The 23,929-nt window shown below is 41.6% G+C and overlaps 1 protein-coding gene across 5 annotated transcripts in view; it reads right to left on the bottom strand.

The window, feature by feature from the left end:
• nhsl1b (NHS-like 1b) overlaps positions 1-23,571 on the bottom strand; it is a 143,342-nt gene extending 119,771 nt beyond the window's left edge. Inside the window, exon 1 of one of the 5 annotated variants that reach the window (XM_074684855.1) lies at positions 22,993-23,571. In XM_074684855.1, coding sequence (XP_074540956.1) covers positions 22,993-23,311 — 319 coding nt within the window. In that variant the 5' untranslated portion in view covers positions 23,312-23,571. The remainder of the gene's footprint in view (positions 1-22,992) is intronic. The other 4 variants (XM_074684858.1, XM_074684854.1, XM_074684867.1 and 1 more) reach the window with 4 other exon arrangements.
• Between the last annotated feature and the right edge of the window lie 358 nt (positions 23,572-23,929).

Here is a 23,929-nt window from a genome sequence, read left to right on the forward strand (position 1 = left end):
AGATAAAAGACAAAGCAGCGAGAGCGGCGAACAAAGAGCGGACTGATTCATCATCACAGACTGATAAAAGGGAAAGATTGATGGACTTCCCCTGCTCCCAGCCCTGGGGGATCTGACATTTCCATCCAGACCGCTCATCATGCCTCAGTCCTTCTACAACAAAGACCCTCAGTCTCATCCCCAGACCTCAGGGGGAGCAGAGGCCCAGTGGACCCTGTTCCCCAAAGACCAGGAGTCCTCCCTGGGCTCATTAACCTGCTTCTTCCAGCTCTTTGAGGGCGTCTGGGCCTGAGGACCAAGTTTTGTTAATCGTCCTGAGGTGGAGGTGGAGGTGGAGGTGAGGCCCTGACAGGAGGGGGGGCGGCTGGTGGGGCGACCTCAGACCACTCCTGGCAGACCGCCGGGCACATTCTTGGGCTGAGGGCCCCCAAAGGGGTCTGCTTTAATGTGTGGGGGGCTCGTTTGCTGCTGAGGGCCTCACTGGCCGTTAATACATGAAACAAAGGATGTTAGCATCAGTGTGTGTGTGTGTGTGTGTGTGTGTGTGTGTGTGTGTGTGTGTGTGTGTGTGTGTGTGTGTGTGTGTAACAGCAGTAAACTGCCCTGGGATGACTCCACTGACAGGTGCACAATAACAGTCACCTGATACACGAGCATCACTGCACGCAGCGCTTCATATCCCACAGCGCTGTGTGTGTGTTTCCTGTGTGTGTTTCCTGTGTGTGTTTCAGGGCAATGAAATCCACCAGAATGATCCCAGTGCACGTTTTAAGTCTGTCCCAGTAAATGGATGATGAACCAGTGTGTTCACTGCATGGCTACATTAAAGAGGGGGTACTGTGTTATTACTGTTTTTTTTATATTGGTGTTGCATCATTAACAGCTCTAAAAAAGATGTTATTTTTCTTAAACTGGTGATTTAAAAAAAAATCAGTCCTTTTTTGAAATGTTGTTTTTAGTGCTGTCAGGCGATTAAAAAAATTAATCTAATTAATTACAGGATTTGTAATTAATTAATCGAATTAATCACATTTTAATCTCATATCTGCTTAAGGCCCCAAAATAAAGAATTTGAATTCCAGGACATTAAAATTACATTAAAAGACATTAAAAAACAATTAAAAATAAGGTGGGAATATATACAACACATTTTGGGTACCCTGAGGCATAAGGAACACATGAAAAAAGTTTTATGGTTTTATCTTATCAATTTTCACTGCAATATGAACTTCTATACTTCTATGAGGTCAGGAGAACCAGGGCTAAAGGCTAAAAACTGTGAGGAACTACGTACAAAAACACTTTTTTCAAGTCTTGGATCAAAGAAAAGTGAAGTATTCTCAGTTTAACATGCTCTGAACACACAAACTGTTGCTGATTGGTGCAGAGCATCCCCAAGCTGAAACATGACACCAGGAAGACGGAAGCACATTTCAAAGAATTATTTAGATCTAAGTACAGGACAAATATCGATCATTCAGGGCTTGTTTGATGCAGTAAAGAGTGTAGAATTATCTGTTTTTTACAGAATTGAGCAAACGGTTGATTTTTTGCAGTTTTTCAAAAAGGACGTGTGAATAAACGAGATGTGGACACAGTCTCACAAAAATCACTCCCCCCCAGTTTAAAGCATGTTGCTGATGTCGTGTGTGATACATTCAGGGACCAGCAGAAATTACAGAATATGACGAGAACACCACTTTTTTTACAGCTTTTGAACAGGACAAACTGTTTGTAAATGCCAGACATTTGAAAATAAGTGTGTCTTTGAACGCCCCGCGGGTGTGGGATCAAGATTAACCTGCGTTAATTTTTATAACGTGTTAATTTGCGGTGTAATTAATTAATCTAATTAACCTGTTAAAATGACAGCCCTAGTTTTTTGCTGTCTCTTTAAGGCTCCCCACTACATGAAAACCCCTTCATTCTGATTGGCCAAGCCTCTGAAGGCCAGTAGGTGTAGTGCTAAGGGCAGACCCTGGTCTTTAAGGCTCCTCCTCCAACGTTTTAGGAACTACTCATTAAATCCTAATGCGATGACCTCATCGTTTCAGGAAGTCTTGTGAGGAGTTAACAAGGCTCATGTTTTAATTTCAGAACGAACCATTTTGAGCTATGTACAGACAGATTTAGAGATTCCTACAAAATATTTATCTGTGGTGGTTTACAAATCAAGTCTGGACATCCAGCATTGTTATTTCATACCTATGTTAAAATATGGGTAAACATGATACCCCTCTTTAAGTTCTTAATTTAAAGAGGGGAATTTCTAAATAAAGGCATAATGAGCCCAGTAAATTAACTTATTAAAAACAAACCAGATTTCCTGCTCACCCTGTCTGAGCTTAAACCAGCTCACTTTACACCACTCCTTCATTATGACTCTGTAAACAACATGTTTTTCTTACTGTCTGACATGAGAATCAGCCTAAATACCTGAGTATTACACGTGCAATATTCCAGAGTCATAATAAAGTTTGTTACCAACAATTCATTTCCATTTTTTTGCCATTTTGTTTGCCAACATCACGCTTTAAGACATGTAAAGCTGAAAACTCTCCCCTGTTGTTTTCATGTTTGTTCCTAATCACATTTTTTATTTTGGAAGAAAAATGACTTTTAACTTCTTCTCTCTCTTTTCTTTGAGTAAGATCTATTTTTATTTTCATCTTAAACACCTGGAGCTCATTAACTGTCCATCACGGTCAGAGCCTGCTTCACACACTCAAACACACACACACACACACACACTCAGTGAGAGAAGGTCAAACACACAGCTGAGTCAACAAACCAGGACACGAGCTGGGAGAAGAGGACGAGCAGGTTGGAAACGAAAAGTTGGAGCGTTTAGATCCCAACAGCTGGAAACTAAAGTACAACCAGATTAACTTTGAGCAACACAAACCTCAAAGTCTGAGAGGGAAAAACATCAAACATTAAAGCTAATAACAGCGGACGCTAACGCTAAACAAAGTGATGTTATTTAACAGGCAGAAATATCAACACCTGAATGATGAGAAAGCGTTTACAGGTTTCCTCAGGTACACGCTCCACACCCAGCTTCCTGCTGATCAAAAGGTCACACACATGTACCAACACACACACACACACACACACACACACACACACACACTGAGCTTTGTTGGTTCAGCTAAACTTCCTGCATCCATCACGGGGCAGTAACAGGACCGGGCGTGCAGCCTCCAGCAGAGAGATTAACCATTCTTCAGCCACATGAAATTATACTCCTGATAATCCCCGGCTCTGACTCTGAAAACCCCCTCTCTGTGTCTCTGTGTGGCATGGCAGGGCCTGTGTAACCTGCTCTCTTGTTCTTTTAAAAACACACACACACACACACACACACACACACACACCTCTGTGCACTTGGCCACACTGAACAGCTGGGCACTCACACACACAGATGTGAGGGATTACAGTCAGGAGCAGATAATGGATGTGGGTAAACTTTGGAGGAAAGTTGACAAACGAGAACGGGTCAAAAAATGAAAGAAGAGAGTCTGATGTTAGGATATTACTCTTCAGCTCTCACACACACACACACACACACACACACACACACACACACTGAGTACACAGTCAGTAATTATCCATTCAACAGTTAATCAGCTCTAATATCTTAATAACATCACGTTGTCCTGACGTTCTGTCTGAACATGTGTCCTGGCTGAGTGTTTGTTTTTCTCTCAAAGCTTTAATCTCTTATTTTCTGAATAATAATCCAGAATAAAGAGCAGATTCAGGCTGTAAAAACCTTTGGGAAGTTTTTCTTCCTGACTTTGTCACGTCACATTATGTCATCAGGGTGAAGTTTGTGTAAGATGAGATGATATAAGGAGATAATGTGCAGCCTGATGTATGGTGAACAGGTTGGACTGAAACACAGACAGGGTGAGAAAGACTTTAACGCCAAGCAGAGGTTTCTGTCTCACCCTGATCCGGTTCCTGGTTTTATTACTGATCTTTAAACCCCTCGCCAACGCCTCGCCAACGCCTCGCCAACGCCTCGACCATGGTTAGTAACTTTCACCGATACCAGCAACGCAGGAGGATAACTGATGTCAGATCAGTCTACAGTAACTAGTTGTGGCTCATCATGTGAGGAAAAACTGTTAGCTTCTGTTAGCATCATGTTGGTAAACGTTAGAACTGTTAGCTTCAGTTAGCATGCTACTCCACCATGAAAAAACAGGCATGAACAGGGTATCTGCAGGTTTCAGCGAGTCATATTAAAGACTTTTAAGACCTTTTAATGGCTCCCTGAATGAAATTTAAAACTAAAAACACTGTAAACATGGCGATAGCCAGAGGATCCTGCTGTTCAAACAGACGTCGTCCAGTCAACCCTCAATAACCGGCTCTTACCCACAGTAACAGACTGGTCAGCTAGCAGGAAGATAACAATTTATACCAGCAGCTAATAAGATAATAGCCTTTCTATCTCCTTGTCAAAAAGTCCAAGTCAAAAAAAAGGAAAAAATATTAAACAGTAACTGGTCCGGCTCGGACTAATTAAAGACCTTAGCGTTATGTTTGTAAGACACGTGAATGTAAGACCTCTTAAGGATGTGCAGACACCCTGATGGATACTTTGATGCTAAACGAAGATAGTTTGATATTAAACAGAAAACAATGCATAGATGAGAATCTGTTGAAACACTAACTTGACTATTTTCAACAAACTGGGCACAGAAATCATTTAAAATCAATCAAACTACCACTAAATCAATGTTTTTGTCCAACATTTTGCTATCAGAAGTTAGTGAGAGGGTAATGACTGAAATAATTTATGGTTTATGATCAGGATGGGTGACAGGGTTTAATTTCCCAAAACGACCTGCATCATAACATCATTATCCCTCACACTAAATCCAGATCCTGCACGGTGGGTAACTGTTAGAACTGCAGCCTCACAGCAAGAAGGTCACCGGTCCGATTCCCCACCTCGGCCGGTGGGCCTTTCTGTGTGGAGTTTGCATGTTCTCCCCGTGCAAAACATGCTTATCAGGTTAATTAGTCACTCTAAATTGCCCACAGGTGTGAGTGTGCGTGAATGGTTGTCTGTCTCTGTGTCAGCCCTGTGATTGGCTGGCGACCAGTCCAGGGTGTACCCCGCCTCTCGCCCAATGAAAGCTGGGATAGGCTCCAGCCACCCAAAGGTTAAGAGAATGAATGAATGAATGAAGTTAGTGGGAGGATGGTAAGTGGAATAATCTATGGTTTATGATCAGGGTGGGTGGGTAAGAGGCTGTGACAGGGTTTAATTCCCCCAAACTACCTGCAACACAACGACACTACCCCTCACACGACAACCAGCTCAGCTAACAGCTGCATGGAATATCTATGTAAGGAATATGGAAATATTTTATTTGGTAAAAACATTATTACTTCCACAGAAAAAAAAAGTTTGTGACAACCAGACTTTGAGCCACATCCAAAGAAATGTTAAGGGAAGTTTTTCGTTGCCATTTAAACTTGCTGAATGCTGCAGAGCTCTGTAAACATGGAGGGTTCAGATGAGATCAGAGACTCCTTCTCTTGTCTTAACATTCAATTTCTGCTAATAAAATGTAGTTAGCATTTATGGGTCTTGACCTTTTTCATGTTTTTTGACAGTGAGTGTTATGATTTGGCATTGTACAAATAAAAATTGATTGGTTGATTGAAATATTAGCGGTTAGCTCTGTAGCATCTTTAAAGAACTGACGCTAGCTGTTATATCTTTCATTAAACAGATCATTTCCTCAGATGGTGAAGTTAAACAGGTGAACATGACCCCATGAAGCAGCGCTGCACCTGGTTTTGGTTTGTCTCTGTCAGAGTCTAAATGTTTTCACCAACACTGCACCACTCTTTGTCTTTATCTTCTACCAGTGAGTGTGTGTGTGCGTGTGTGTGTGTGTGTGTGTGTGTGTGCGTGTGTGTGTGTGTGTGTGTGTGTGTGTGTGTGTGTGTGTGTGTGTGTGTGTGTGCATGCTGCTACCAGTCCTTGAACCTCCTTTTTTTCCTTCAGGCTGCTTTCATATTCAATCCAGTGAATCATCTGCATAAAACACATAAAACACTCCTGATTTTACCTTTCACACACATCCACACACTGCGAGTGTGTGAGTGTTTGGCTCCGTGCAGGTGTGACAAAGATTACAGAACGAGGTTTAGGAAGGAAAAATAAGACGTGTCAAACAGGCCAATAAAAACAAGAGAAGGAGGAGGATATATACTGTTGTTGGATGACACACACACACTCACACACACACACACACACACACACACACACAATGAGGTCTCTGTGGATGGAGCAGACGGCCTGAGCAGCTACAGAAGAAGATCCAGCAGTCGGGGGGGATTCCTCTACACAGTATGTCATACTTCACAGCGACACATGCTTTACAGACACACACACACACACACACACACACGCCACGGACTGATCCGAGGAAACAGAGGAGATGGACGAGGAGCCGGGAGTCTGCTCCAGCCTGGAGAAACAACTGCTCCACATGAGGAGCTGTTTGGTCTCTCAGCCAGGAAATCAGATCTAAGGCCCCGTGTGTGTGTGTGGGTAAAGGCAAAGAGCTCTCTGAAGACATTCACAACCTGATTGTTGCTCAGCATCAGAATGGAACTGGTTACAGACTTATATCAAAGCACCTGAATATTCCAGTCAGCACCGTTGGGGCCATTATTCACAAGTGGAAGAAGCACCACCTTACCATCAACAGGCCACGCACAGGAGCTCCTTGAAGATTTCTGACCAGGGAGTCAGAAAGATAGTCAGAAGAGGACTCAACTAGCCAAGGACCACCCTGAAAGTGCTCCAGAAAGACTTGGAGGCAGCAGGTACAATTGTTACAGAGAAAACAATAGGCAATGCACTCCACCGCCATGGCCTCTATGGACACTCAGCCCGCAAGACCCCATTCCTCAAGAAAAGGCATGTTGAAGCTGGTTTAAAGTTTGCTAAACAGCATCTTGACAAGCCTGTAGAATACTGGGAGAATGTTGTCTGGTCAGATGAGACCAAAACTGAACTTTTGGGCTGTCATACTACAGACCATGTTTGGAGGAGAAATGGCTCTGCACATCAGCCAAAAAACACTACACCAACAGTGAAGTTTGGAGGTGAAGCATCATGGCATGGGGTTGTTTCTCATCTCATGGTGTTGGCAAACTTCATCTAACTGACGGAGCAATGAATGGAGCCATGTATGGGGAAATTCTTGATCTGAATCTGCTGCCATCCACCAGGATGATGAAGATGAGACGTGGCTGGACCTTCCAGCAGGACAACCATCCAAAGCACACGGCAAAGTTGACTCTCAAATGGTTTCAGAAAAAGAAAATCAATCTGTTAGAACGGCCTAGTCAGTCACCTGACTTCAATCCAACTGAACATTTGTGGAAAGAAGAAAAGAAAAGGGTTCACCAGAGGGCACCAAAGAATATTCCAGATTTAAAGACAATCTGTGTAGAGGAATGGGCCAAAATCACACCTGAGCAGTGTGGGCCATTAGTTCAAACAGACAAGAAGCTTCTGGAAGCTGTCACTGCAAACAAAGGCTTCAAACAGAGTCTCAGTTAGCGTCTTCAACACTTTTTTCCTGTGTTATCGTACTTAATTTACCATAATCATTATTTATGGACCTGAACGTTGTGATTTCTTTTCATGTGTGGATTATTGGAGTTAATACCAATGTCTGGGAGAAACTTGGTTTGAATTGCAGTTTCGGTTTTTCCACTATACGCCAAAGGTAGATATAAACCAATCAAAAGCTCATACACACCCAGGGCAGCCTTGGTTTAAGCGTATGTCACGTGTTCTGTGTTTTCATGTTTCTTCTGTCATTTTGTACGGTCTTTACGGTTTAGGTTTTCCTGTAATGTTCCTGCCTTGTTTGTATCTTTGTTTGGGATAAACGAGATGGTTCGTCTCGAGGGGATTTCCCACCAAGAAATAAATTCCTTACCCCTGACCCTGAACATTTGCCGCCCCAGTAAACCCCCGCGTCTCTTCAGCTGTCACATCAGGGAAGACAAATACATCACCAAAACATCACGACTGACTGCCTGAGAGCGTCCTGACTGCACATGTCCAACAATAGCAGGTATTTGGTAAATAAACATGAGCTGATGCTCTGTCTGCATGTGGGTGGACTGAATGAGTGCTGTCAGTTCTGCTGAAGGAGCAGCGTCTGTAAACACCGTGTATAATAAGATCCCAGGTCAACGTGTTGACAATGGGCTGTTTGACCGCAGGCTGAAACTGAGGACAGGTTGTGTTGTTGTGTCACTGACACACGAGGATGAGGCGGAAACCAGGAAGGAAAAGGATTCATGACACGGAAACAAGAGCCTGGTTTAAAAAACTCAACAACCAAACACTAAAATCCAAACACTGAGGTCAGTCGATACTAACTCCACTGTAATGAGACCAACAGTCAAAGAAAAGAGTTTTGTACAGGGCTGTCATTTTAACGCGTTAATTAGATTAATTAATTACACCGCAAATTAACGGGTTATAAAAATTAACACAGATTAATCTGGATCCCAAACCCACGGGGCGTTCAAAGACGCAGTTATTTTCAAATGTCTGGCATTTACAAACTGTTTGTCCTACTGGTAAAAAGTGGTGTTCTTGTCAGATTCTCAAATTTCCGACGGTCCCTGAATGTATCACACGTCAGCAACATGCTTTTAACCGGGGGAAGCAAGAGGACTGCCGTCCACATCTCGTTTATTCACACGTCCTTTTTGAAAATCTGCAGAAAATCAACCGTTTGCTCAATTCTGTAAAAAACAGATAATTCTACACTCTTTACTGCATCAAACAAGCCCTGAATGATCGATATCTGTCCTGTATTTAAATCTAAATAATTCTTTGAAAATGTCCTTCCATCTTCCTGGTGTCATGTTTCAGCTTGGGGCTGCTCTGCACCAATCAGCAACAGTTTGTGAGTTCAGAGCATGTTAAACTGAGAATACTTCACTTTTCTTTGATCCAAGACTTGAATAAAGTGTTTTGTACATAGTTCCTCACAGTTTTTAGCCTTTAGCCCTGGTTCTCCTGACCTCATAGAAGTATAGAAGTTCATATTGCAGTGAAAAATGAGTCCACATCGAGTAAAAATGTGAACAGAAGCAAAAACCGTCCTAAAAATCAAATCAGCTTATCTTAGGTGCAGGACTGTGTAGATTTTGTAAAGATAGAACCATAAAACTTTTTTCATTTGTTCCTTATGCCTTAGGGTACCTAAAAATGTGTTGTATATATTAATTTTTTTAATGTCTTTTAATGTAATTTTAATGTCCTGGAATTCAAATTCTTTATTTTGGGACCTTTAGCAGATATGAGATTAAAATGCGATTAATTAGATTAATTAATTAGATTAATTTTTTTAATCGCCTGACAGCACTAGTTTTGTACATTTAGAATCACAGATTATTTAATTGCAGGTTGTTGGTGATGATCTCACTGAGCTCTGTCTGAAAACTCTCCCTGAGGCCACAGCGAACCAAGCTCACACACACACACACACACACACACACACACACACACACACACACACACACACACACACACACAGAGGGGATAACCCTCCCACTCCCCCCTCTGCAGAAACATCGCCCACAGCTGACACACACACTCACACACACACACACACACACACACACACACACACACACACACACACACACACACACGTCTGACTGACTCATATCTGGATGTTTCCGTGGCCCTGCCGCTGACAGAGGTCATGATCTCACACTAACATCAAACCTTCAGTCAGACCGGCTCTGATCTCGTTTTATTGCTGATGATGTTTTCAGTCGTCAGAGAGATGGAGCGATGGATTCATCAGACGGGATCTCTGTTTGCTCTGGTTACTCAGCGTGTTTACTCAGCTGAGGGAATTCAGGATGTCTCATGTTGTTCATGTTTACAGGACTAAAAATAGGTTTGAACAGCAGCTAACAGCAGCTAACAGCAGCTAACAGCTGGTTCTGGATCAAACTGTGCTTCATTGACTTACGATTGTCCCAACTCAGGAGTTTTTAAGATGCGAGCCGTCTCAGACAGTTTTTTTTATTTGAATTAAGCTAAAACCCAAGTTAGGAGCCAGCTTCAGCTGCTTGGAACCACAGCATCCACCCAGCATCCACCAGCATCCACCCAGCATCCACCCAGCATCCACCCAGCATCCACCCAGCATCCACCCAGCATCCCGTGTCTCACCTATTCACTTTAAGCCGTTAGCTCGCAGTGGAAGCAATGTTGCTCGTTGTTATTTTGCAAAACTTTCAGACTTTATTCAAAAGAAAAAAACACAAAAAGTTTAAACTGGGCGTGTGGTGGTAATATTTAATGACACTTGCCGAACTCATTTCCTCAACTCTGACTCATTTAAGAAACATTGTGAAAGGGAGGAAGAAACAGACCTAATGGGACAGGTTTTTATCAAAAACACCTGCAGGAACTCGTGGTGAAAATATCAGCGAATCAGATTCAGCGAATCAACTCTGTTCCTGAAGCTAGCCCTACTATGTTCCTATGCAGAAAGCAAAAGCCTGAGAAAGGAAGAGCACACCTGCCTTCTCTTTCTTTCTCTTTCTTTTCTCATACATGAAAAGCCAAGGCAGGGAGAGCATCAGCAAAGACCACCAGTAGAGCAGAGCAGAGCATCAGTAACAATACCTAAGTATGACACAGGTAAAATCAGACACAAAAGGAGGAGCTGGGGTAGAGATGGGCTGCACAGCAGGCAGGCAGAGCAGCAGCAAAGAGTGGCTTAGAATGTGGCTAACAAGCTGCTGATGTTCTGCCTGCCTGAGCAAACACTCGTTCCTCCCCTGAACCAGCTGCTGCTTCTTTCAGTGAGGATTCACTAAGCTCACTGTGCTCTCCCCTCTTCAGCTCTACTTGATGTTTCCACCATGACCTCTGACGGCCATCTTTGTGGAGACCACAGCACGTAGCACTGGCTGCACCTTGTGTAGACGGGCGTGTGCGTCTGTGTGTGTTTCCATGTGTGCAGCAGATAAGTGGCAGGAGTGACAGATGTGGCAGAAAATCCCTGTTTATTTTTCCTGAGGTGGTCAGAGAGTCAGGATGTAGCTGTGTGTGTGTGTATGTGTGTGTGTGTGTGTGTGTGTGTGTGTGTGTGTGTGTGTGTGTGTGTGTGTGTCCAGGCTGTGGGAGCAGCAAAGTGCTGATGGAGGAGAACAACGGCCTTTATGTCTCTGTAAGAGGAGCTACCACCTGCTGCTCTTTGTTGTTATGTACTGTACCGTCCTGCTGAACAGGAACATCACACAGGAAGTCTGTAAGCTGACGTGATGATGTCATCAAGGGGGAGGAGTCACATTTTGGCACAAGATCTCTTCTGTTTATTCTGTTTCTGGGTTCAAATATTTCAGCAATGATAGATCACGACAGATCTGAAGGAGTCTACAATCTGTAAACTGAGACTGATTAAAACTTTCTGATGTAAAACACATGAACACAGTTTACATCACTGATTAGATTCATCTTGTCTTCTCAGAAACTTAAAAGTTTCTATCATTTCACAGTTTGGAGCCTGCTGCTGTTGAAAAGGTTTAAATCAGCCTAGCATTGTTTGAGTAAGGAGGTGGATCTTTAGCATCTTTAGCAGAACTTACAGGAACCAGCCCGTAGGCGAAGTCATCCCTTATCAAGTTTGACTATTTGAATATAATCAGTAACTGGAAAAAAAATGTTTTTGCTGTAAAAATTGGCCTTTTTGAATGGGTGTGCCAAATAATAAAACTGCCTGTAGACACTAAAAGAATCAGCCTGTTTCTTTTAATAGGTTTCATGTTAGCATTGATGATGTCATCATGTTGATGATGTCACTGCTGTGACATAATGCAGGGGTGTGGTTATTCCTTATTTTAACTTATTGTGTGCAGTGCCGGAGGTTTGTAACAAAGCAAAGCAGACCCTCAGACTGGAAGCTCTAGCATTTTTTGTCGACCGTCATTTCACCTTAGTTTTATCTCACCGTCATCTTTTACTGAGTTTTATCTATGTTTTTCCTGTTTTGCCGTAACTGCACGCTGGCTCATTTTGGATTACTAACAGTAAAATCTTTGACCTGATCATTAGAGCCTTTTGAATGTTTCAGACGCGTCACAAAAAACTGAACTGTTAAAAAACAGCAGCAACACTGCTGTTAACACATGATAAACTGCCTTTTGGGGGGCACTGATTAGGAAAGTATCAATACTAGGGATAGACTGATTATCGGCCGGGCCGATTATCAGGGCCAATATTTGGCATTTTGGGGCATATCGGCATCGGCCTTTTTTTTAAATCTGACAGCCGATATGAAACCCATTCAAAACTGTTGTTTTGACTCTGATGCTTCTCTGCACTGAGTTTCTCTCTGTCTACCTATGGAAGCCCTGGATGGTCATTTAAAATCAGTCATGTAAAACCAAACAGAAAATTAATTCAACTGCATTAATGCCTGTAAAAGCAGCACAAACTCAATTCAGTCCAGTTTTATTACAGTTACATCAACATTTTTTGAAAACTTTATTTACTGTAGAGAACTTTAGCTTTTTATTTTTTAAGTTTTCATTTAACTTTATAAAACATGCTGCTAGGTATGGGAGCTGTTTGATAAACATATGCTTGAAGGCATGAAATGCAGTTAAGTGTTGGAGTTTGTGTTGTTCAAAATTTTTTATGCCAATATTTTCACTTTGACTGCAAATAAATATCGGCTTCAAATATCAGTATCAGCCCCAAAAAATCCATATCGGTCTATCTCTAATTAATAAAATGGAATAATAACAAATAATGCACTATAAAGTACTTTGCAGCCATAGAATCAGGCTAAGTTTATATTTTCCATGAAATCTATTTGGTAAACTTTGAGAAAATGTCGGCACCAGGTTTTTTTGTTTTAAGTTATTTTTTCCTTAAGTTTCCACCATGATCATGTTGGTTCCTGCAATATCATATACCATGATATTTAACTGATCTCATGGCACAAAACTAAACTGGGCAAGAGCGTCGGTAAAAACTGGCTGATTTTAATGGTTCAAGAGGTCCCAGTTTGTGCTTTTTCAATATACAGCACAGTATTACCATTATTCCAGGGACACCCCCTGAGGGTCCTGGGACCACACTTTGAGAACCACTGGCCTTAGGAACAGACGAAACATGGTGCCCTTATCAGTGGCAAGAATACACAGAATGTGCCTTTTTTCTTTTCACCCCGGCCCTTCAAAAAGTCTGCACGCCACTAGTGTGTATGTGGTTTTGGTGTTTCTGGAGTCACCCCCTAGTGGACAGTTGATGAACTGCAGTTTTTAAGACTTTATTAGAGGTTTCCATTTGTCCAACCCCCAGCCTCAGGTACTCCCCACTGTCTCTCCTCGGCTGACTAAAGGTAAACTTCCCTCTTTATAAAACTTAAATTTACTGAATAAACAAAAACATCTTAGTTTCTGACTTCCTGTCACACAAACACAGAGTGACGGCCTCAGTGTGTATTCCAGTGAAGCAGGGATGTGATGGAGAGTGTCTGACGACACATCTGGTACATTAAGATGAATGAGAGAGCCTCCAGTGTTCCTGGAAATGCCTGTGAGGATGATGATGAGGATGATGATGATGGTGATGTATCACAGCTGACAAACACATTTTTTACAGAGACCACAGAAAAAACGAGTTATGTAACTCAGTGATGATGAATGCTAATTTCCACAGCCCGTGTGAGCTAACACATGAGGACGACCTTACAGACGTGATGATGCCGTTCATACAGATGTAGTTCCTCACTTTCACAAATATCAAACACATGTCGACTGTCACAGTAAAGATCCACATGTGGAGGAAGATTAAAAGGTAGAAAGATCTAGAAAAAGGGGGTGGATGTATAGAGTGAGATAAAAACAGATGAAGATGAAGGGCGAGCAGAGGGCCGTGTCTTTGTAGTGGTCAGCGTGGCGAGCCGACATCAAAGTGCAGAGGATGGACGGAGATGAGAGAGGAAAAGAGGAAAGGTCTGGGAGCCATATGAAATAACAGGAAGACAGAGCTATAGGAAGAGACTGGAGGGGGACAAAAAGGGAGAGTGACAAGGAAACCTGCTGAGGCGTCTGTGCACACTCACAGACGAGCTGCAGAAATGTTTGGGCAGAAAATAAAATCTGGAAAATGAGGCTCGACTGGTTCACCAAAGAGTTTACGTCACGTCTGAGAGTTCAGCGTCTGCTCTGCTCCCCACAGGGTGAACTGACTGAGTTTAACGTTCATTTAAAACGAACATCTACTCCTCCTCAAATCTCTAATACAGGGGTCTGCAATCTTTACTTTCTTAGGAGCCATTTTGCCTCCGCTCAGCTGGATTAAAGTCATTCAGGAGCCACAAAATCCTCTGTATCTTTATAATAAAGACAAAAATAAATAAATTTAAAAAATGTGCTACACATAGTAAAAATCTAGTCAATAAGTATTGAAATGCAAAGTTTTTTGTGACTGTAAAATTGTGCATGTCTTAGTTTATTATTCTCAATAAATTTGCAAAATTTACAGAATTTCAAAAAATTGCAACATTTTCCCCAAAAAAGAAAATAAATCTAAATAATATGACAAATTTGCAAAACATGCAATAATGGCATTTTTTTAAAATGGCGAACTGCAATATATTTGCCAAAAAAAAGAGAAAGATATTTCAAAACTGCAAATTTGTAAAATTTTCAAAACATGTAAAATTTCAACAAAATTTACAAGAAAATGTTAAAACATGCTTTCATTTAGTGTCAGTGTCTTTAATCATATTTACCCTCTGTAAAAAAAAATATGAATTCTTTATTTCAAAAATATCTTTTTAAAGCTACAAGGAGCCACTCAATAAATTCTCAATAAATGTGCAAAACAGTTTAAAAAAATGTAGTTTAAAAAATTGATAAATTTGCTAAATTTACAGAATTTAAATAAATTGCAAAATTTTCTAAAAAAAAGAAAAGAAATCTAAATAATATGACAAATTTGCAAAACGTGCAAAAATGTTGGTTATTTTTAAATGGCCAACTGTCATATATTTGCCAAAAAAAATCCAAATTTAAAACTGCAAATTTGCTAAATTTTCAAAAAATGAAACATTTCCAAAAAAAATTCCAAAAAAATTGCAAAAATTTGCAAACTAAAAAAAACTGGAATCCTAAATCTGCAAAAAATTTCCAAAAAATGAAATTAATTTTTTTTTCCAAATATCTCCCCCCAAAAATTGAAAGCTTGTTTTGACAGAAGTGATGCATATCTAATTTAACAAAATGTTAACACATGGTTTTATTTAGTGTCAGTGTCTCTTATCATTATTATACTCTGTAAGAAAAACAAAAATTCTTTATTTTGATAATATTTTTTTAAAGCTACAAAGAGCCACTGCAAAGGAGTCAAAGAGCCGCACGAGGCTCCAGAGCCGCAGGTTGAACACCCTTGCTCTAATATCTGCAGTTAAAGAATGATTCTGGTGCTTTTTGGTCTGTTTAGGGATGACAGACTTTCACCAGCTGTGAATGAAAGAAGTGAAACCAGAAGAGTGCTGCATCAACGTAAAGAAGTCAAAGAGGCAGACGAAGGATGAGGATGTGCCGCTCATCAGAGGAGACCCTACAGCAGGAATTAAATCTTACTTATCTCTCCACTGGCTGGTTAAACCCTGGATTACACTCACAACTGCCAACTCACCAATCTGCAAGTTCTGCATCTGGCTCCTCTGAGAGCGGGAACGTGCACGTGTTACTGGAAAGCAATGATTGAATCCCAGAGGGGATGTCACGCTATCTGCAAGACGCTTTTCTCAGGAAAGTGTCAGAAATTTAAGGATGTTTTCGGTCAGGAAGACGTGTGTGTAAAAGACACAGATTGCTTTGAGAGACAAACAACTCTGTTCATTACGTTAAAGTGCTGATTCAGCATCTCAACATATTATTTAATACGTTTCTTGCCACAATATAACTTCCTCAAATCTTCACCAGTTTTAACCATTCAAGTTTAAACTGTTCATCTTCTTCAGGAGATGTGTGCTATGACTTTTCTCATTTCTAACCCTTAAACTTTTTGATTTATTCAGCTTTTTCTGACAAAGTTTGCCCAATTAAATGAATGGGAAACTTCAGCTTTTCCGCCTGAAACTCCCTCAACTTTGAGATGTTACTACTTCAGCATACTTCCACTTACAGACTTCATTTTTGCTTCAAAATGTTAACACATCTTTTGGCTCCACATGTATGTCGTAACTTTTAGATTTCTGTTACAGTTTTTGAGATTTCACTGTTTAAGCAACACAAACTTTCACAAAAATCTCTAGTCTTAGTGTGTGACATCAGCTGACAGAGTGAAGGAGGCTGCTGCTGAGACGTTACAAGTTTATCAAACAAACTGTCATAACTTCCACAATCTTCACTCTAGAGACATAAAAATACATCAAAATGTTTCATGGCTTCTCCTGCTTCCAACAAGGGGAGTGTCTTAGCTAAATATTGTGCTGTTTGGCCCAAAAATGCCAAAATGTGAGACAAAACCTCATTTTCCTGCAACATGCTGTAATGTTAACTCCAACTTACATCGTCAGCTCAGCTGCATTCGTAACCACATTTTTAACTTGCTGTCTTGTGCTCATTTCTGGCTCTACAGACATGTAAAACACATCACTGTGTTCATCAGAGTCTTTAGATTCTTACGATATAACTGTTTTTCTAATAACTCTTTCCGTTTTGGCACAGTTGCAGTAGATTTGGACCCTGCTTTTCGCTTGTTCATCCTCTGTCTCAGTTATTAAACAGGTGCAGCTCTCCACAACCTAACGAGCAGGTTACCATGACAACCTTTCATCTCACACAGCTGATTAAACAAACTCATCAAAACATTCAGGAACAAACGCGTGTGTGTTCTTTCAATCATAACTTCCTCTTTAACTCACTCTGCTTTTTTCACTATTTATACAACTTTTTGCACAAGGAATACAACTTAAATAACTTCTTTTCTTCTACTACTTTTGCCACATTTTTCCGTCTTGAGCTACAGCATTTTAACGCATTTGCTGCAAGGAAATGCAATTTCTCTGGCTAGTTACAGCTTCCTCTTTTAACATTCTGCATTTTCACTCCTAGCCCTCCTCTCTGGCCTCTCCAGGGCTGGGTCTACATCCTGGGCGGCTCACAGAGGAGTGTGAGAGCGGGCTGTCCACACACAGTCAGAGTCAGACACAGTTCAATGGCAGCTCTCTTCCACTTCCTTGGAATGTAAAACAAGTTTCCCACTCTTCCTCTGTTTCTTCAGCTTTTTCTCCTTCACTCCCCGTCTCTCTGGACCTCTCTGTCTCTGGACCTCTCTGTCTCTGGACCTCTCTGTCTCTGGACCTCTCTGTCTCTGGACCGCTCTGTCTCTGGACCTCTCTGTCTCTGGCTCCTTTGTGCCTCGTGGGACCAGGTCGACCTCCAGAACTGGGCCAGGCTCCGTGGCTGGAAGGAGCCCTGTGGGAACTGACTTGTGGATTCTGGCTGCGTAATGACTGCTCCCTGCTGATGAATGGAGGAGATCCTGGCTGGCTCAGTGAATGGTGACTGGAGCAAGCTGAGGTGGGCGTGTGTGTGAGTGAGTGAGTGAGTGAGTGAGTGAGTGTGTGTTTGTGTGTGTGTGAGTGTGAGGCAAACAGGAAAAGACAGCAAAGATAAACAGCAGTTAGTCCATCGAGGCGTGACTGTGCTCTGTTATTGTTTGTCATGTGATAAGGAACGCCGTTTGTCTGGACCGTCCCTCCTCTACTCTGATTGGCTGCCTCGAGAAGCTGGGCTAAAGCACAAAATATAGGATGTCGATGGACAGACACGCCAAAACACACACAGACACACAAAGCAACACGTAGTCCACATGATAAGACGCCGCAGATGAAAGACCTGCTCTGAGACAGGTCCATAAATAACCGAGGCAGGGAGGAGCGCTCAGACCGTTTGGGTCCATGAGGAGGATTAACTCTGGACTTCAGCCGGCAGCTGGAAACATGTCTCATCCAGGTTGTCCTCCTAAGATCAGTGTGTGTGTGTGTGTGTGTGTGTGTGTGTGTGAGTGGACGTGAAGATAACCCACAGGGAGGAGTGTGCGAGTCTCCTCCAACTCCAATTAACCTTCACCAGTTTGACCCACTTTCAGCGTTAAAATAGAAAAACCCCCAATTCATCAGATCTGTTTTTAGCAGAGGAGCTTTCATGTTTCACTCTGTTTAAAGATCAGAGATGGTTGAAGATTAAAGTCGCCCTTTAAAACATCTCTGACACTGAGACCATTGTTGTCTGACAGAAACTCTAAGATAAAATGCAAATGAAAAAAAACTTTTTTGTCAAACTCAAATTACAGCTTTTGCTTTGCTTGAGATCGTTATTTCCCTGACTGCGGTGGAGATCACGCTCACTTCTGTTCACGTTCTTCTCTACAGCTGTTTGGAGCGAAGAAGCATCAACAGAAGAGGTTAAACTTGTGTTTTAATATTTCCACAACATGAAACTTTATCAGAGGATGAAGATGGTTGTTTTTTTGTTTCTTTGTTTGTGACACTTTACGTCAGACTCCTTTAACACCAGACCATGTGAAAAAAGGACTTTATCAGTCAGTTTTTAGGATTTATTCAGGGGATCTGACATCTCAACTTTTTCCAGCCCAGCTGATAAAGACTAAAATTAGGGATCTGAATTTTAAAAAAAACAAACAATTTTTTCGTCATCTCTGTATTTGGAGTGGATCATCACTTTGTATGGTTCATTGTTGGTCGTGGACACCAAACTTTTTGTGTCTTCAGAGATATTTTTACTACTTTTTCTCCTGTGTTTGTCTGGAGATCCTACATGTAACCATGGCTGCATTGTTTACATGCGAAATTAGCTGTTAGCAGCCTGTAGCATGTCAATGCTAACTGGTGCTAGGCCAGATGTTTCCCACAAGCTGAGGAGAAGGAGGTGAGGACGACGTACTGGTTCTCAGGTGTGAGCTAAGAAGTGACGACATGGACCTGTCCTTCCATCCATCGTTATTGGGAACGTAAGATCTATCTCCAATAAGATGGACGAGCTAGCTGTGCTAACCCAGCAACAGAGGGAATACCAGAGGGCAGAGTAGCATCATGCTAGGATACAGGATCCAGGAGACAGAGACTGAACAGACTGCTGAAGAAGCTCAGTCCTGGACCCTGTGGAGGTGGAGGCTGGCTGACTGGACAATGATGGACAAGCTGTCAGCATCTATTTTCTTATGGAGCTTTTTACACTTTCTATACACTTTCTTACTTTGGTTTTCTTGACTGCTCGAGACTACGTCCATTTATTCTACAGTCTGTGTTCACTCCATTCAAAGACTGGATGGTGTTTGTAACAATGACACGCCTCAGACTGTTTTTGTCTGAGTCTGTTTTGTTAAACTGTGATAACAACAGATCAAGGTGTGACAGGATCAGCTCATTACACAGCTACAGCTCAGCTGACCCTCAGAGCACGGCCACAGAAACCAAAGTCAGCCACACTTTGTTTAAACTCTCGACCCAGGGAGTGTCAGGTGGTCCCCTCCAAGGCTGAGGAATGACCTCTGACCTCTGACTGGACGCCATCATGAGTGGATTAACAGAGACAAACCAAACCAGAGGAAGATCCTGTTTGCTTATCAAGAAACTGCTCCTGGTGATCACACTGGCAGCAGGGGTAAACACACACACACACACACACACACACACACTGAAGTCACTGTGTCCTTTCTTCAATGTCAGTCTACCAGCATATAGGGGCCCCTCTTTGTGCCCCTCCCCAGTAACATGATCCACCTCCGACCTGAGGTTGGAGCAGGAATCCTGACCCAAAGGAGCCAAGACAAAGTTAGAAAGCAGTTAAATGTTCACAGACTCTCAGATGTTAGTTATGAAAATCTAACTTTGAGCCAATCAAACACAGGAAAGTTATGACATCACTAAGTTTCTTGACTTTGAGGTTAAACCTGAATTACACCTGAGTAACTAATGAATACCACGGCACACCTTCATACGTGTACATTTGTTCAAACATGTATTTAATACATACTCCACTGTATCATGTCATATATGACTCTGCTCCGGGGGAGGAGGCATTCCTCACAGACAGGTGTTTACAGGAAGGTCTCACAGTCACGAACATAAAGTCTGAGCCTGGGCACAGCAGCGCTGGCCTTGGGGCGACGTGGGAGCTGGCAAACACACATCGCTCAGCGAGTCACACACCACATTCCAGTGTGTTCGCTCACACCTCCGTCCAATGAGCGGCTTAGACCAGGCTAACCTCTGAGAGCAGCTCCCAGCCCCACCTCAGGACTGCACCAGAGCTCCAACAGGTACACAGGAGAGTCCTCCAGCCAGGCCATGTGACTTCACAAAGGCTCAGCTCCACGTCTGCTCGCTGTCAGGAACGCAACAATGCTCCACGGATCAACAGCCTGTGAGAGGCTAATCTACCGCTCATCATACGCCACGCTCACCGCCGTCTGGGAGGTGTCTGCTCAGCTTTTCAACTCCCTGAAACCGCTTCATAAATCTGTGTGTGATGGAGTGAGTCAGACAGAGACGAGCTGAAAATAATCTGAGGAAGAAAGAAACAAAGACACTGACTCACAGCTTCAAGCCTCCTTTAAATACAGTCAGAGGATCTGGTTTCCACGTCTGATTCAACTTATTTTGACTTTTTCATAAACAAAGAGCCCAAACGAGACTCAATGAGACACTTTAGTCCTTAACTACATGTACATACTAGATCTGCGGCGATATGTTTTTCTCATGATTGGATTATTTTTTATGTTTTAGGGTGCTGATTCGGTTCAAATTGTGATTCCTTGATATGTTTTTATGGTTTTTAGTTTTCTTTTTCAACACTTAACTGTGTGAAAAAGTTGAATCATGACATTTTTTGTGTCCCATAAACTGCACATTCACCCTCAGCTGGAGAAAAGTGGCGACTTTTTCCAACCCAGTGTATAAACTAGAGCTGAAACGATTCCTCGAATGATTCGAGGTACTCGATTACAAAATTACTCGAGTAATCTTCTCCGCCTCGAGGAATCGTTTAATTTAAAAAGATCAAAGAGTGGTATTTCAAATAGAGCTGAGGCCATATTAAGAGAGTTTTCAGACCCCTCAAGCTACCTCTTATACAAAATAGCAACTAGCAACAAAGCTAGCTCCTTTCCTGGAGTTTGGAGACTAATGGGTCATTCTACCAAACGGGTGATATTTGGGTCAGCAACATTTGATGAGATGAACAAGACACAAAAAATGTGTCAAAGTGTGTTTACAGATTTTGGAGCTACCAAAGCAAGTGCTCTTACTGACATGCTGGATCAGAAAATTATATTTCTTAAAGAGAAAAACTTTCATTTGAAAAATAACTGCTCTTTAACTAAACAAAAATGCATTTTATCCGATTACTCGATTACTCGATTACTCGATTACTTGATGGGCTTTTCAGTAGAATACTCAAATACTAAAATATTCGTTAGCTGCAGCCCTAGTATAAACAAAGACTAAAATGCAGGATTTAAATTTGAAAAACAAAGATTTTTTAAACAAAGAATTCTGATTTTAATATGTTAAAACAAAAATCTGATGCTAATGTGAATGAATTCTAGATATTGGGAAACAAAGGCTCTGATAACTTTCCATTGAACAAGAAGCAGAGGAACAAACAAGCGGAAATGTAGGTTTAAATCTGTGTTTGAGCAGACAACATGACAGGCCCAGGACAGGCGCCAAACACAAGCCAAAGTCCGAGTTAATGTGTAACCACTGTTTGAGGCTACACCAGGTAGCTTTAGCTTTTTACAGGAGCAGCCAAACAAACCCTGAGCCATTAGCACAGGCTGCTGCAAAGACTATTGATTCTCCATTTATCTCCCAGTCAGACCACTCAGTTTATAACAGCCAGAAACAGCAGCAGCAGCTGGGGCAACAGGTCGAGATGCCTCCTGTGATCCTGTGTCCTTTGAAGACCTCCACAGATGGTGAGAGCACGACCAGAGGAAATCCATCATTTCTGTCAGGACCAACGTCCACATTAACATAAGCCTGTGTCATGACACACAGACACACCTCCTCTTTCTCTTCGCTGGATGAAGAGTGACTTTCACCTTGGACCTGACCACCATCCTGACGCACAAAGACTTTAATTTTGACAGGGCAGCCCCAAGTAAAGCCATACTTCTCCAGTCAAACATACTTTATCCTGTGCTGTGCTATCATGGCTCACAGGTATGGGGTGGTGAGAGTGCCAAATTACAAAAATAAATCTATAGGAGAAGAAAATTAATTAATTAATTATATAAGAACCTATAAAAGAATAAATACATTAATTAAAAAAATTATATATAAGAATCTATAAATTAATAAAAAAAATGAAGGAATAATGAATTAATAAATGAATTATATAAGAATCTATAAAAGAATAAAAAATGAATTAAGTATATAATAATCTTTGAAAGAATAATTTTAAAAATGAATGAATAAATAAATTATATAAGAATTTATGAAAGAAAAGGCTAATAAAAGTATTAATATAGACAAATAAAAAAATAAATAGAAAAGTGCTCAATAAAAAAGAAAGAAAGAAAGAAAGTAGCTATATGAATTCATTTTTTATTTATTATTTAATAGATTCTTATCTTATTTATTTATTTATTTATTCATTTATTCTTTTATAGATTCTTTTATAATTTATTCATTTATTTTTTTATTCTTTTATAGATTTATTTTTGTAATCTGGCACTCTAACTACTCCATACACAGGTGTCAATAATGCAGAGCCACTGATGCACATTTAAAGAGTACATTAAAAAACAACAACAGCATCTTAAGTACCAGGAAAGTCTCCATAGTTCCCCCCCTGCAGACTCCCACACAGCACCCCACCATAAAGTTCCCAGAACTTCAAACTTACGTATTTTGACGTTTTTGGGATCCAGCGTGCGGACTCGGTTCTGCAGCATTTGGAGCCGTCCCTGGATCCTGCAGGACCTCCTGAACACCATCCCTGCCTCCATCTCGATGCCCAGGAAGATGTCGCTGGCATGTCGGGAGAGGTCTGAAAGTTGGTGGATCATGTTGGTCAGAGTGTGACAGCCAACCTCATCCAGCGATGAAAACACCACAAGCTTCCGCAGTCTGCGCCTCCCGGTGTCCTCCCCGGCCCTCCTGCCATCCCTCCCCGGTAACCGAGTCACACGCCGCGGCTCGATGCTCCTCTGGTGAAACGGCATCTTTATTTCTCTCCAGTAACTCCAGAGAGGACGAAAAGTGTCGGAGCGAGTCACAGTCACAGCTCCAGCATGAATCCAAGACGCTTTCCCTCCGTGTGTCTGCTGTGTGCGCTGTAATCCACCAATCCCGCCATATTCCTGTTTTTCAAAGCATGGGACTTTGTGCTGCTGTACGCTGAAGACGTTACCTCCTGAAGTCTATTCAAATCAACCAGACAAGAGCCCAGGCTGGGAGGAAAAAACACACAAGGAAAAGTGGGAAGAGTACGGAGAAAAACCCGGAAAATACTACAACCACCTGTAGCAACTGGATCCGGAGCCACGCACACACAGACGGGACTTTACCTGACTCTTCCAAGTCAGCGGGTCGGTCTGATGGAAAACCTGGACCGGAGTTCTGCCATTCTGGAGCGGAGTGACTAAAACAACGATAAAAACTGTAACTGTACTTACTCATTGCAAACTCACAGAAAAGAGGTTGAGATTGGACTTAATAGATATTTTACAGAAAAATTCAAGTGATAAAAGTTATGATGCGCTATTACAGTATCTTAAGAGAACAAATTTAATGATGAGGATATATATTATTATTATCATTATTATTATTATTAAAAATTA

The sequence above is a fragment of the Halichoeres trimaculatus genome, unplaced genomic scaffold, assembly GCF_033239565.1.
Source record: "Halichoeres trimaculatus isolate MK-OKI-2021-1 unplaced genomic scaffold, fHalTri1.1 fHalTri1_scaffold_13, whole genome shotgun sequence".
NCBI classification, from domain to species: domain Eukaryota; kingdom Metazoa; phylum Chordata; class Actinopteri; order Labriformes; family Labridae; genus Halichoeres; species Halichoeres trimaculatus.